The sequence below is a fragment of the Monopterus albus genome, unplaced genomic scaffold (assembly GCF_001952655.1).
Source record: "Monopterus albus unplaced genomic scaffold, M_albus_1.0 scaffold376.1, whole genome shotgun sequence".
Taxonomy (NCBI): domain Eukaryota; kingdom Metazoa; phylum Chordata; class Actinopteri; order Synbranchiformes; family Synbranchidae; genus Monopterus; species Monopterus albus.
In genome coordinates, this window is record NW_018128256.1 from 351,322 (window position 1) to 366,813 (window position 15,492).

At 40.5% G+C, this 15,492-nt stretch overlaps 1 protein-coding gene across 1 annotated transcript in view; it reads right to left on the reverse strand.

Annotated features, from left to right (window-relative positions):
- Window positions 1-15,492, reverse strand: part of adamts3 (ADAM metallopeptidase with thrombospondin type 1 motif, 3) — an 88,137-nt gene that overhangs the window by 62,798 nt on the left and 9,847 nt on the right. Inside the window, exon 4 of the mRNA XM_020585778.1 lies at window positions 2,397-2,547. Coding sequence (XP_020441434.1) covers window positions 2,397-2,547 — 151 coding nt within the window. The remainder of the gene's footprint in view (window positions 1-2,396; window positions 2,548-15,492) is intronic.

Here is a 15,492-nt window from a genome sequence, read left to right on the forward strand (position 1 = left end):
TAGAAGATAATTATCTATGAATGTAATTATGTAGAATGTTAACACTCTGTAATAATTCTGTAGTATATTACTTGTGTGGTGTAGAGGATAATTGTTTATGTAGAGATACTGCTTAGGACTTAAAAGTTGTAAGATGATGTCATGGGGTAGGACTAGATAAGTCTAACTTCTTCCTACTCCATTCAAGCATGTACTAGGTATAAGTAAATTGATATTGGATTATTATTGTTGGATTACATGTGTTGACATATCAACTGTTTTACATGCTTGAATGAATAAATCAAATCAAATCAAATCAAAATCAAATCAAGATCATGTCAAGGTTCCAGAGCAACAGATAATGAACCTTGTGGTTGTTTTGTTGAGTATTAAGAAGGTTTTTAAAACTGAAAAATGATCATGGCAGCAATAATCTACCACTATCATGATCACCAAATAAACAAACATGTTGTGCTGTGACAAAAACTGAGTGTCAACTATTTTGCAGATGAATGTGTATGTTTTGACATGAGGCGCTCAGGGTGTTGAGGGTGAAACATGACATATGTCTTATGCATGAAGGCAATTCTAAAAAATTATCTGTGATGAAATATTTTAAAGTCATATTAGCTTTCACTCTGGACTCTGTGCCATCACTTTCAAGAGCTGTGTGAAAACAGGTAATGCTCTCATTCATTTGATGAAAGCCTGCTGTTGACATGGTGAGTGGCTCCCAGTGCATGTTTGTCTGGCAAAAAGCTTGAACTGAGATCAGATTTTACTGCAGTGCAACATTATCTGTCCAATCGGTGACATGTAGCATTACTTTCTAGCATCAAACAAGCTGCCTTGTGTGAATCGTCTGTGAGATTATGTTGTGCAGTGTTTTGGCTTCTGTTAAGCCTTTAAAATGCCAGTTGGACATCCTGTATTTGTTATCTCACCTGTATCTAACACAAAATGACAACACCACTGCAGTCTCTTGAGCCAATTAACACAGAGTCGTTTTCGATCTCAGGCCTCACTAAAGAGCAGCAGAAAGGTAACATGAGCTCCCTGTGGACACCAGAACAAAACTGGTCACAGCATCAACTGGGAAGGTGTCACTGACCACTTCTCCAGCAGAAGGCTGCCTTTTAATGACAGGGGTTGATAGATGTTGCACTCTCACCTCATACACACACCCACTGTATAATGGTGTTACCTTAGTTCTGTGCTTAATACACATAATGACCCCTGAGGAAGTCTCACTCCCTGAAAGAAACCTTGGGTTATAGTCGAAAACTCCAATCACAGATGACTTATGTGCAAGTACCCACATTCTTTGGTTATCCACTGTCTTTCTTTGCACAAGTATTTTAAGTTAAAGAATAAATTATTTCCAGTATAAAAAAGCATAAAACAAAATCATTGTTGCGCCTCAGCACTAGGGAGCTGTAGTTTCCTCAGCATCTTTGTTTTCACACACTTTGGCTGCTCACTATCTAACTCTCAGGCCTCAGCAGAAAATAAGAGGTGATGAAACAAGCACAGTGCCTTAACCACACACTGCCGCTCTTGGTTCCTATGAAACCCAATCACAGTGGATGTTGACTTATCCGACACTGTCTGCAGGAAAGCCAGCACTCAAACGTGCCGGCCAAGCAAGTATTCATATATTACATCACAGCAGCCTGTGTGTCAGCCTGCTTGGAGAAAACAGTATAAACTAAAATGTGGTGTTGAAATTACAGCTTCAGTGGTGGAGACGCTGTCTAACGTGTCGTTCTAACATCCCCCATAGCCATTCAACTGGGCTGAGACCTGGCCATAGCATCTGGCACATTTTTCATCCTCAACCCATCCAGTGGCCCATTTATTCGGGTACTGAATTTGTCACCCGTTTGTATTAGTAGTAGGCAGTTGTAGATGTAAGAGGAGCTTGTCTGGCTGTTGAGTCTATCCACCAGGATGTTTTTAGTTTACTAGCAGGGTGTGACCAGAGGCAGGCTTGATGCTGTTGCAGCCTTATTGGGCACTGGCACCCCCACTGGTCTTGAGCAGTTGAACTTTTTTTCAATTAAAAAAAAATATTTTATTAGGTGACTAGAATATGATAAACTAGAGTTTATTATGGCATTTCATCAAGTAATGTTAGTCTTCCTCATCTGTACTTTGAGTGTTTCCCATGTGCGGCATTCAGGCTTGACAGCAGATAACTTATTCATCTTAATTCAGCATTATTTACACATAGAAGACTGCCTGATTGATTATAGAATCTTGAACACAATTCCTCATTTCATCTGCAAAATTAAACTAAAACCTAATGGCCCATTACTGTAACTGATCACTAGTAGTAGAAAAAGCTAATAGTGGCACTAAAACTCTGGATTGTTGTCTGTCCCAATAGCAGGAGCTCCTCTGGTTGTGTGTCGTACCTTGGTAGTCCCTAGAGATGTCAGGGGGCGCCTGCAGCAGAGCCGACCTGCGGTAAACGACATGGACCCTTCCCTGGTCTTCGAGCTCCTGAGTGCCTCTCTCCAGCGGCTCGATGAAATACTCGTCTGAGTCAGTGCGGATCATCCCAGCCTGCAACACAACACTGGGTCAGTGAGTGCGTAGGATCATGCTACTCACACAGCAAGTCAACCTGCTTCTGTAATCACAGAGAAAAGTATTTGCTCCATGAACAGCTTGATAACAGTAATGCTCCGACATTGCAAAACAAAAGGGGCACCCTGCCATAACTACCAACAGTTATCCTGATAAGGTCACATATCATGTTCATTATTGCATTAAGCTGTGACAGATCTACATTCAAAGGATCCATCCATTATCTATACTGCTTTTTCCTGAATAGGGTCATGGGGGGATTGGAGCCAAACCCAACTGACAGTGGGCGAGAGGCGGGGTCCACCCTGGACAGGTCGCCAGTCTCTCACAGGGCTGACACTTAGAGACAAACAAATACACACACCCACACTCACTTCTACAGGCAATTTAGAGTCACCAGCTGGAGCACCCAGAGTGAATCCACGCAGACTCTACACAGAAGGGCCCCGGGTCGGCCAGGACTCAAACCCAGAACTTCCTTGCTGCGAACCACTGCACTGTCATAGGCATGGTTCTGAAAAATCTGAGACATTTACGTTAAAGTAAGTCCTTGGGGAAATGACTTTTATTTCATTTATTTGTATCCAGACAACACCATAATGTCCTAACAATGTCCCAGTAACAAACTGACACATTAAATATATGAAAATACAAGAGAGACTGTGTTTTTAAGTACAGAGTGCCTGCTGTCAGTGTATTTGGATCTTTCCATGGGACATTATTGGATGTTGATCTGTTGATGTTGTTCTTGTAACTTTTTATCATTTGCAATTATCAACTGGTTACCTGGTGATCAGAAAGCGCCACACCATTAGTGACACATTGGTGGGAAATTGCTTTGTGATGGCTACCTGCTACCTTCAGATTTCCTGCAATAAGAAGCCAGCCATGCCCACAGTTCAGGATGAATCTGAAGGGTCACACTGTTCAGTTAACACAATAATGTACAAACAAACTCAGTGTACAAATCATCAAACCTAAATGATGCACTAAAGCATGTCGCACGCATGAAGACCAGGCCATATCAAAACACCCTACAGAGCTGATGCAATTCCACTTCGCTAAATCATCTACAGGTGTTTTCTGTCATAACTGTGCATTTTGCCTGCACACATATTACAAATGTATCCTCCAGAGCCGTCAGAAGTGTAATTCAGAATGCTAATTACGCCTCAGCCTTGAGTGTTTTCACTGATTGAAGGCATACTGTAAATATAAAATGCAAATATGCAAGATCATGCAAACACCAGCAGCATCCAGCAAGACAGGAGAACAATCCATCAGAGTTGCCTCAGTAGAAAAAACAAATGCTGTTACTGTGCAGCTCTTTGCGGGAAGAGCCACCTCTTCACAGAGCTCCAGAGGAATCTGTTCCAGCTCCGGGCCGGTTGGTCAGTTGGTCCAGCTCCACTACAGCACCATATAGGCCTTTCCTCGCTCAGGCCTCATCACTTACACTCTGTTGGACTGTGCATGCATGGTGCTTTGCAATCAGCTCCCATAGTCTGCAATCAGCTGAAAAATTATCCCCTCTCCTCCTCTGTTTACATGCACTACTGACCAGCCTCCAACTTAGGTTTTTAATGTGACATATAACTTTGATCCTGTTTGACTAAACACACTGGCAGAATATTCATGTCCTGAGGTGTGCCCTCAGGAAAATTAAATTGCAAATCATTCAAGTTCAGCACCCGCACAACCTCTTACTTCTGGCCACACAACCATGCATTCTAACCAGGTTATGAGACTGACATGCGTCACATTAAAAAGTAGAATATTTAAACTGCCAGTGGTCCTGCAACCATGACTTCTCATCATGGGTGATAACATAAGGAGCTACAAACCTAACATGCATTAAACTTGTTGATGCTTGAGATTAAAATGAAGTGAAGATGATATTTGTATACGGATGAGTGAATGGTCAAACCTCAGATCTAACATTACGTGATGAGCTGCCGGCATGCCCTGGACACACCTGTTAAACACACCCTGCTGAGTTTTCTTGTAAACCATATCAGTGTTTCTCACCTTGGAACCTGCATTGTTTGCAGCCATGCTTTCATCAGCTAGCTTACTTACAGTTGGCCTTACATATGTCCAGTCAAACCAGTTCCTCTAATTCCCTTTAATGACCTGGGCAGGAACCTGACTGAAAGCCTCAGTGGCAACATACGATTCTGTGTCTTATTTCACCTGTATGTCTTCTTATTTTTCATGTTTCGCTCCACATTTGTATTACTGCCCCCTGCAGTTGGGAGGAATGTGCATCAGGTCACGTACATGCACAGGATACCATTAACATCATCATTTTACAGCTGGGAAATACATTCGCGACATTTGTGTGGCAAACCTTATGGTACAGATTCGACTAATGTCTCCAGTTTTATAATCTGAAACCACACATCTACAGAGTCTAAAACCCTGCAAAGCAGTGTGGGAGTCATGCAGACAGCTCAGCACAAAACATGTTCACAAACAGCAATGAGATTCTTCAGAGCTAATTATCAGTCTGTTTACACATACAAATACAAAAAAAAAAAAAAGCTTGAATACATCTAGTATGTTTCCACTAGATCCACAGTACAGAGAACATACAATGGAAACACACAAAGAAAAAGTGAATCCTAGGAAGAGTTTCCAGCAGGACATTCTGCTCCTATTCAAATGGAATCTGCATTTGGCAGCTGGAACATAAATGGACAGTGTGCAGGAGAAAAACATCCAATTCTCTGACACACCTTCCTTATCAAATAGAACAGCTTCTCCTGCAGAGTGATGCAAATGTCAGAAAGAGATTTTTAAAAAAGAAATCTTTAATTTTAAGCATTCAATAGTTACATCAGATTATTTTGCATCTAAACAATGCCACATGCAGTAGCTGCCATAAACACCTTTAACTGTTACACAAACATAACAATATAAACCAAAAGTAATGCTGAACAGATTCATGTGAGGAAACATTTTAAAACATTTTTTTATGTTGCCTTGCATTATATATTTGCTGCAAACCTCCTGCTGGGCTTATTATGTGTATTTATCTCACACCTGCAGGCAGATTATAAATATTCTGGGTGTCAGCATTGTCAAGTTGCAATGCAGTTTTCCTGGCAATGTACCAATTACCAATTCCACACTTGCACTAGACAAGGTCAGCAGGTTACATTCTGCTGTCACTTAGGCTTTTTTTTTAACTTTATTTGCTCTGACCTCATCTCCCACCTGGTTGATTGATCGGCTCCCAGCTAAACAAAATCACCTTATGGCTGGCGTGTTGCCAATGACAGTTTGGAGGAATATTTTGAATTCAGCTCAAATCAATCTAACACAGTTCTTTTTTATTCAGCAACTCACTGTGTGCAAGAGTGAAGAAGGAAAAGTGAACAGCTCCTTAGTTCATGAGATCAGACGCCGATGAAAAGATCCTGACCTCCACCTAGTCGACGAGTCATGCTTCAATTTAGGATCAGTTATTCTCAAGCATCTCTTTCAGAATAAAATAGAGTGTAGATCTGTACATCTCCTCTAACACACACCATAAAAGCACACAGGCCTGTTAAAGCACCTCTTCGGGTAAAGGCGAGTCTGTGCAGTTGAAAAGGCAGATAATTGGATAAAAGTTTTGATTCTGACTATCTTACACACAAGAAGGAGAAAAACGCCTCCTTCTTGTACAGACGCGGTGAGTCCAATAGTATGTGTGATCGCAGATCCAACTTTAAAAACCCAACATGATGTAAGAATGGACGTGATGAGATGGTGACCTGACATTTTGATATTGATCAAAGCTATTTCACAGCACGATGCACAGCTGGAGATTTTCAGATGGCATCAAAGATCTTTCTGTGCATGAGACAACAAATAACACTGTCTGTAGCTACTTCCATTTAATGATCCTGTTTTTTAAAGGCTAGCTTTTAATCCATCCTTTGAGGATGGAAACCAGGCCAGCACAACAAAGCGCTAACCATTTTTTAAACCCATAAAAAAAGAGATCAGCGTGATATGTAAATATCTAGTAGACACATGCTCACTGTCTTAAGGCAAAAATCTTCCACTGTCTCAAGGCTTTTTAGTAATCTGTGTTATCCGAAGGAAGTGCGGATCTCTCAGTTATTAAATATAAGGAGACAAGAGAAATAGGATACAGCCCCCTGAAATTAATTCTTTGTCTGTGCATAAACCAAAGACACACTGTGGGAACGGCTCAGTAACGAATTTCCTGTTTATCTTCTTCCAGGATGTCTGAAACAAGTTATGTAGATCTGTCACAGTTAGAAACTCAGCATGACGAATATGGGCGTTCCAATATTAAAAAATGACTTGACAGCAATGCTCTCTCTTCTCATGCTCCCTTAGAGGAAAAACTAGCACCACTAAGTCACTTTAAGTCAGTCTAGCGGACAAATCGGATGCCACAAAGGATCAATTATCTCTTATGATTACACTGTATTTTGTGTCATTCAATCGATTCTAAAAGGTACCTAGTAACTAAAGATGTACAATACATGTGGAGTAAAAAGTACAATTTCCGCCTCTAAAATGTAGTTAATGTATGAAGTAGCAGAAAATGAAACACACCCCCAGATGTACTTAAGTGCAGATACCTCAGAATTATACTTAAGTGCATCTGGGGGTATGTAGGTTGGCAAAATATGAGATAATTAATCGATTAGACAACAACTAACAAAGATGCCAAAGACTTGCTGGTTCCAGCTTCTCAAGTATGCACTGTATATTTGCTTTTCTTATCAGTTTTATTTCTTTTGACAAATTAAGCAACTTGAAGATTTACCTCTGAGGCACCGAAAAAAAAAAATTCACTATTTCATAACATTCAAATAATTAAAAGATAAACTGAATAATGAAAATGTTCCTTGGTCGCAGTCTGAAATCTGATCAACACCACACAGCTATGTTTATACTGTAGTGCTACAGGGACTTTAACCACATAAATATGTAAAGGCATTTTTCTATGCTTTAGAAACCAGTGGTTTTCAAAGCCGAATCACAGCCACAAGGTAATAATTTTCTCTCTTCTAGGCCTCAGATACTTATTCAGAAAAAACAACAAAAACCCAGTGGGAATAAGTGCAAACAACTGGTGGAAAAGTGTTACAGCTAAAATGATAAATGGACCACTCTTGCACAGCACTTTACTTTAATAAACAAAGAGCTTCGCAATGCAACCGTCTTTCAGCCTCCTACAAATTGATGGTGGTGGAACATCCATGCAAGGCACCGGCCTGACCACTGGGAGGAATCCTGGGCTCTGTGTCTCGCTCAACAACACGTTCGCATGTGGACAGGAGAAGCTGGAAATTCGCCATCCAGCCCTGTGATTAATGCACATCTCCCCTGAATGGGAGGCTGAGTAGACATAACACTGTTTTAAATAGATGATGGGGAAAAAAAAACAATTTGTAGCCATAAAGGTGATCAACCCTACAAAACATAAGGTCATGTAGAGATACAAGGCTGTAAAAACATTACTTATTGCACTTTTAACAAAGAGTGCATTTCAAAAAGTACAAACAAAAACAAACCTTCACCCCTGCCTGTTTTTCTGAAGACTGAAGACAGAATTTAATCTGCTGAATATAACTGAAGTCAAGTTCAGGTGACCTGATGTGTGGAGCATGCATGTGATTATCTGGACAGACCCACATGTAGCCTGCAGTATTCATGCACCTCTTCACCCTCATCCAAACTATTTAAAAATTATCAACCAGGAATCTCGTTCACAAATAAAAAACATATGAAAGTTCACCTCCAGCTGGAAGTGATGTCTGTGGGAGGCAAAGTCTGCAAGATAAAATTCCACAAATTTTGAGAAAAAAAAAAAACTTTCACATTACACATGATTTGAAATCCTGAAAAATACCTTTGCTATCTTCAGGGTGTACAATGCCTCATTTCCCCCACTTCAGAATCTGGTGTTGTCCAATATCTGAAAAGTCAATAGCAGGTGTCTGACAGAGGCTCAACCAGTTGGTACCAAAACACACACCTCAAAAAAATGGAGCAAGAGTCCTGTGTTCCATCAGTTTAATATCCCCAACATCAGGCCGAGCCAAGCAGACAGCACTCGTCTGCCAAAAAAAACATATGGAATTCAGCTGAACGGCTCCAGTTTTTCAAAAAACGGTCTCTTTCAGTCTAAACTTCTTAAGGAGGCTGGTATAAATGTGCTAAAAAAAAAAAAAAGTACGGCACCGCTGAAAAAAGGTCTGGATTGAGCCAGGACACTACCACCTTTCACCCTCGGTGTTGTTTAAAGGTGTGTTTGCTTTGAAAAATGTGGCCAAACCTTCGTCATCATTACCTGCCATTTTCAACCCTAGCCTTTAAAGGAACTTCAGGGGAAAAAAGGACATGAGTTAATTTCCAGGGATGGGGTGCTGATGGTCTTCAGTCCCTTGGAGAAACAGAAACTAATTTTGACAATGTTTAACGGTAAAAAATTTGCTAAATTATTTCAGCTGTACTTAGGAAAATTAACATGGAAACAAATCGTATCCCAATACTCAATAAATTTAATGATCCTTGCATATTTGGGTCGTCTCAAAGCGCTGCGCAGAGGAGGGTGACACAAGCTGCACCTTGAGAAACAATACAAGACTTTATTTTTCTTTTTGTTTTGCCCCACCAAACAGAGCAAACATTTACAAACAGCTTTGAGGAGGCTGTCCACGCTCGACTTAAAATAAAACCTCACACTGGTGAATGGCTCCCAATGTCTGTCTGAAATGATGACAGAAATGTGGGCTCCTCTTAAGTTTATGTAGGTCATGATTAAAAATGTTTAAACATAAATATCAACAAAAGCACCTTGGCAGTACACACTGCACTAAAGCCTCAGCTGCTGAGCATAGCTTGGTGCGCCTCCCCTCCTGCACCTCAAACCATATACCCAGCTCTGAGGTCAAGCCTCTGCAACAAGCCTGGGCTAAGTCAACAAGGAACATTAAGAGTTATTAGTGAATAAAACTCTTGTGCCTGACTGCAGTTCACTGCAGAGAGGAACTAGCTCACTTTCTTTTACTAATCAAAAAGGATATTTTCTTTGCTTTTATTTCCTCCACAGCAGCTCCAGATATGTCAGGAGCTATGTACATCCAGAATCCTCTTTTTTGTCTCAGACGCCATAACTTTAGTCTGCTGAACGCACAGCAGCTGTCGGCAAAATGTTAGCATACCTAATTTACTCATTTTGTCCCTTCATGAAACTCAGTGCTGCAAGCTTACCTCTGAGGACCGACAGAAAAGGATCCAGAGAGAGTTTCAGTTCAAACGCCCTCCGACAGGCAGGTGATTGCTTTGAAAGGATCCTCTAACTGATGCGTTAGCCATCAGGCCTGCAGTACGTTTACACACGAGCCTCACACACCACAGACACGGCAGTGCCTGATGCTTTTGGCTGGCAGAGCCAATTATGCAATATGACACACATTAAGAGATGGCCATGATTAACAGAGCCGCTGGCGATGTAAAGGTTAACATCAAACATCAGCTCTCCCCGTCTGTGTCTGTCAGTAACCCATGTGCCCAAATCCTCCTTCATGCAACACAGGGTAAGAGAAGGTTTTTGTTCCAGCTGTCCTGCTCCATGGAAAGGAAACAAACAAGTGAGGCTAAAGCAGTATTCCACAGTTGTTTGTCATGCTGAAATAAAAACTGGTACTTCATGGTACGTGCAAAAAGTCTGATTTCTTCCTCTCTGGAAAGCGGCACAGCTCTGATGTTCTGTAATCAGTGGGAATTGGACAAACGAGCATGAAGTTCTGGTTCTGAGCCACATGGATATGTGGTACCAAATGGAACGATTAGCCTGCTCAAAACACATTGTGTCAGTGATGCAATGAAAATAACTTTCCATGTTTTGTCCCTGATCCCAGTTTGAGTCCTTTATTAAGGAATACAGAACCTGCCCCAACAAAGACAAGTCTAACAATTGCTGTTCATTTTCATACTATATTCGTGCCTATATTTGACTTAGGGGTGTGGGATTTATATAATCTACAATCGGTTCTTAATTGTTTTACCAACGTGCAAGCTAACATTGTCACTTACTTTACCACAAGTTAAGCTGGCATGTTAGCAGAGTTAAAACTGAGTGAACAAACAGCAACAGGAGATAAATTAGTCACCACCAGCCTCGCAGCTGAATTGCAGGTATTCTGGCTTTGAAAAGACAGAAGTTGCTCAAAAGTCGACAATCTGCAAACTGTGTTGGAAAGCAGTTGCTGTTAAAGACAGTTCAACAGCTTGATTCACCATCTGCAAACTAACCACCACACAGATTATGAAAAGCTTTGGGAGACGGCTGTCGACAACAGGACCAAGGTACCGGCACAAAAACACAGTTGGCAGCGGAACCATGCTGTTTTAAGTAAAGAACTGTTTCTTTATATTTTATTGCTATTAATGTCATTAGTAAGCAACATTAATATGCTATATTATGCAATAAAAGAGAGAGATACTACAATACAAGACTTGATCAAACAGTTTAAGGATGCAAACCATTGTAGGGTCGTCGTCATTTATAATATCCCAAAAAATATCATTTTTGTCAATATCATACACCCCTACTTTGATTGTAGAGTCACTCATATTTATAAAATTTTATTCAAATACATGAGTTAATTATAAAACCACAGCCTGTATCCCAGAACTCCTTTCACTTTGTAATGCTTCCTGTGGTACTTCACAAAGTGGGGAAAGATTTGGATTTTTACCAAGAAAATCACATTTGAAAAAGTGGCAAACTGACCATTTTTTATCCTAATGCATCAAGGTAAACTGTTGGCTGCTATTTATTAGTTTGTTCACACACCCACTAATGTCGACTATTATACACTTAAAACAAAGATCACCATGCATTACATACCAAGACTACTACCGGTTTTGTGAGGCTCTGCTTAATACTAACGTTCTCCTAATGGCAATGCTAAAATGCTAATACTTAGCAGGTATGATGTTTACCATGTTCACCATCTTTTTTAGCATGTGAACAATCGCTAATTATCACTAAACACAAAGGTACAATTTCTGTAACAAATGTCCCAGCAATCCAGCCAATATCCACTAGAGACGTTTCACCCAAAGCCACAAACGTCAGGCTCATGGTGACTCTAAAGAAAAAGCTAGGCGTGGATTAATAATGACACAATGATTCATCCATTACGAACCATGAATGTCTAGACACAATTTCATGGTAATCCATCCGGTAGCTGTTGAAATCCTTCTGTCTGGGTCAAAGTGCCACACTGCCATCAGAGCCGTGCAGCTAGCTTGGCTAAAAATAGAGAGAGCTCTGAGCAGATGACTTGAATGGTATTTGAGTACACGTGTTAGTACACTGAAAACACTAAGACGCACCATAACTGAGATGAGTTTTACAGTTATTCCTAATCTGCAAGTCAGCCAAAGTCAATCCAGCACCCGCCCTGCAACAGTGAACAAACTAAACATTTACCTCACTGATGGAAAATTAAAAGTGTAAGTGATTTTGGTGCCTGGGGCCGTTAACCGTCATGTAACCACACGAGGGAGTTACTCCTCTCAAATCAGATTTAGAAGCATATCATTAATTTCCTCGATCATCTTCGCTGCTCTGTGTAGCTGGACAAAAAGCAGACCCAGAGTCCTCCAGTCCAAAAATACATCAGACATAGGAAGCTTCCCCTTTTTGCATGAGAATGAGGAGAGGCCAGACATGAACTGAGGAGTCACAGTGGAGGAGGATGGGAATAATACGGTATACACCTACCTCTGACATCAGGCTCAGCTGCATTCCCTCACAGCCTGCTCATACTGTATATCTGTTTTTAAAAAATGGTAGTTTCATCCATGTGAACACAAATAAAACAAGACTGGCATAATAAACCATCGTCAGCCGAGTCCCTCCTCGTTCTGACTGCTTGCCGTGGACATAGTGTACCTGTAAAATCCCTTCATAAAAAAAACCACAGACCAGGTGTGTTTCAGAGATCACACACTGTTATTAGTGAATACTTTCATGGAGCCTATGTTTCCAAAACCAGAGAAAAAGCACTACAGACAGTCTATGCTTTAATGATTTTGGACTTCACACAAGCATCTCTACATGCATAAGAAGTGTGCAAGAGTTGCTGATCGATCGTCACAAAAGGTCCACACAGTAACCAGGACATACAGTATCAAAGAGAGGCTGCAGTGTTTCTCAGTGGAAGAGAGGCTTCATAAACAATACAGTCTGCTGCAAACTCACTGAAGTCAAGGCTTTCATTTCAGCCAAGACCTAAGCACCAGTACCTCTCCATTCAATCTAAACATCTGAGATAATTCAAAGAAATCTGTTAGGAAGAACATACAACTATATGCATTTGAATTATTTTTGAAACATTCAAAAAGTTGGTTTTTAATCAAAACTTCAAAGTTTTTTGAAAACTAATTTCCCAGAGGAAAAGGAGGCATCTTCAGATTACTCATTTAATTCTTTCATCAGACATAAACCTAATTATATTAAGTTTACAATGATATGTAACAATGAAAAGCCTTTGGGAATTTGAAATCAGAATGTTCGGCTTGAAAAATTGCTTAAAAGATTAATCAGTTATAGAAATAGTTATTACTGCTTCAATCAACCACTTGTTTCAGCTCTACATTTATTGATCATTTTTTAATATATTTTCTGTCCCTGGGGTCATGTTAGAAAAACCTTTAAAGTAATCTGGCAGTGCCTGGAAATGTTACGTGCAACTTCATGTGCAAAGTTCTTACACTCCGCAAAGTATCATAAACAAGTGTGTTTGATCCTTGAGTTTTAGGTTCTTTTATATGTTCAATACAAATTCATCCCAAGGGGTTAATGATTGTTTTGTTTTTTTTCTTGATCATTGCTACAGTCAGTTGGCAGTTTATTGGACACACCAAGCTACTGTGACACTGTCAGTCTAATAAAACTGTCCTGCAATAGTTCAGCTGCTTCATGGAGTGAAGATTTATCACAGGACTCCTGCATTAGACTCTCGTGCCTCAAACTAATGTAGGCGTCTGCTTGCAAATGACATCCTCTGAAAATTTAAATCAGAGTTGGAAAATTCTCCAGGTTTTCTAGTATTAACCAAATGATCAAGTGCTGGAGTGAACAGGCGACATGAATGGGCTTAATTTGCTGACAGGCTCTGCTTTGCACATACTTGAATGTGCCATCTGCTGTGACCCTAAGATTAATTTCTGCTCCACACATGAGGGTGAAAGAAGCAGAAAACAGAGCTCAGCGCCGATATGTTGAATCAGCTTTTATAATAAAACCCCGTTCCCTGGTTTCTGACATGTGTGCAACATGTAGGCGGTCTCCTACACAGGCCAGCAAAGATAAACCCTCGCCTCACCCCCCACGCTACTGCTGCTGAGCCAGAGGAAGTATCTGCCTCATAAGTAGTTTGAGCATTTAGCACCCAAGCTGCCTGCCTGCTGCTGTAAAGACTTCCAGACCACAGCCTGGCTATAATTAAGAAATAGTAAAACATACACCTAGTGAGGGCCAAGGCTACCACTTGAGATCAAAGACCACCGGCTTTTTCATCAGTAACCATAAGGTTAGTGAGTGCTTGATCTCGAGCTATTCAGCCTTGCACGCTTTGCATTTAGGTTGCAAACAATAAAAAAAAGATTATCACGTTCTGCATCTGCATCAGAACAATGAAATGAATGAACAATGAAAAGGCCTAACAGCAGTGCAGCATATTTAGAACAGAGTACTATAGTTTATACAAAGGCCAATCAAGTTTCCAGTTTTTTTTTCACAAAAATAAACCTTTAAAGAAATCTTATCCCAATTGTTGCCTTTTAGTTATTTTTACTGATTTTATGCCCGAAAACCTCAGAAATGTTTGTTTTCTGGTCATGTCACAGTTTAAAGTAAATGAAGAGCACTGGAAGAAAATCATGGTGGGCTTTCATGTGTTATGTTTTGCACATGTATGTAATTATTGTGCATGGATTAGGTGTCAGATCTCAACAACCACTAATAAATTCTAAATATTCACTAGTTTAGTAGTATCATTCACTGTATCTCTAATCTTACACAAAAATATTTTTATGTCTCGTTATGTCCAGAATGTGCTGCAGCAGCAGGGCGCTGACTGCTGCAGTTTACGTTAAATGAAGTCTGCTGATGAAGTTGACAGCTTAGATAAAGAGAGGAGAAAAGTGGGTAAAGGGACAAACACGACTCTGAACATGTGCTGAAGTAAGGGGGAAAAAAGTATTTGGGCTGGAAAGGTAGCGACTTTTAAATTCACACTCTGAATCTGAATTTAAATCCAGTACACATTGCGTGATTTCATCGCCTCAACTCATCCTCCCACTGGGCAGAGCCACTGACCTTTGGTGGCAGTTGGCGTCTTCAGAGTGACATCCTGCCACAAGAGCATTTACGAAGCAAAACTCTCACATCCTGTGTGGCCCCCTCTCAGGGCTGAAGCTCTTGTGAGGTTCGACTATAAATGTCTCAAAGAAGAAAGACTTGGGAGAGACTGAATCTGCCCAAGTGATAAATGTTTCCTCCTGCTCCCACCAAAGGAAATGGCAGAGTCCTGCACGAGTGACTTAAAGGTCGAACTGCCATTATCTTTGTTTAAGACAAATTGTAAAGACTATATTCAACATTTCACACAGAAACACACTCCTGTTACTCGGACTAATTCTATCTGTACCTACAGTATATATCAATATGAGGAGACTGTTGGGGTGGGATGTATGGTGATTGTAGGCTTTTCTGTTTTGTGGCTGTTAAATTGGATTCTGGACAGTTGGATGGATGAAACAAGCACATTGCAGATGGAGAAAAATTCAGTGCAGGAGTAGCACACCTGTTTCCTCTAAGGGAATAAAGTACACTTATGCAATATCTGGCGGCCTGCTCTACCGACAGTA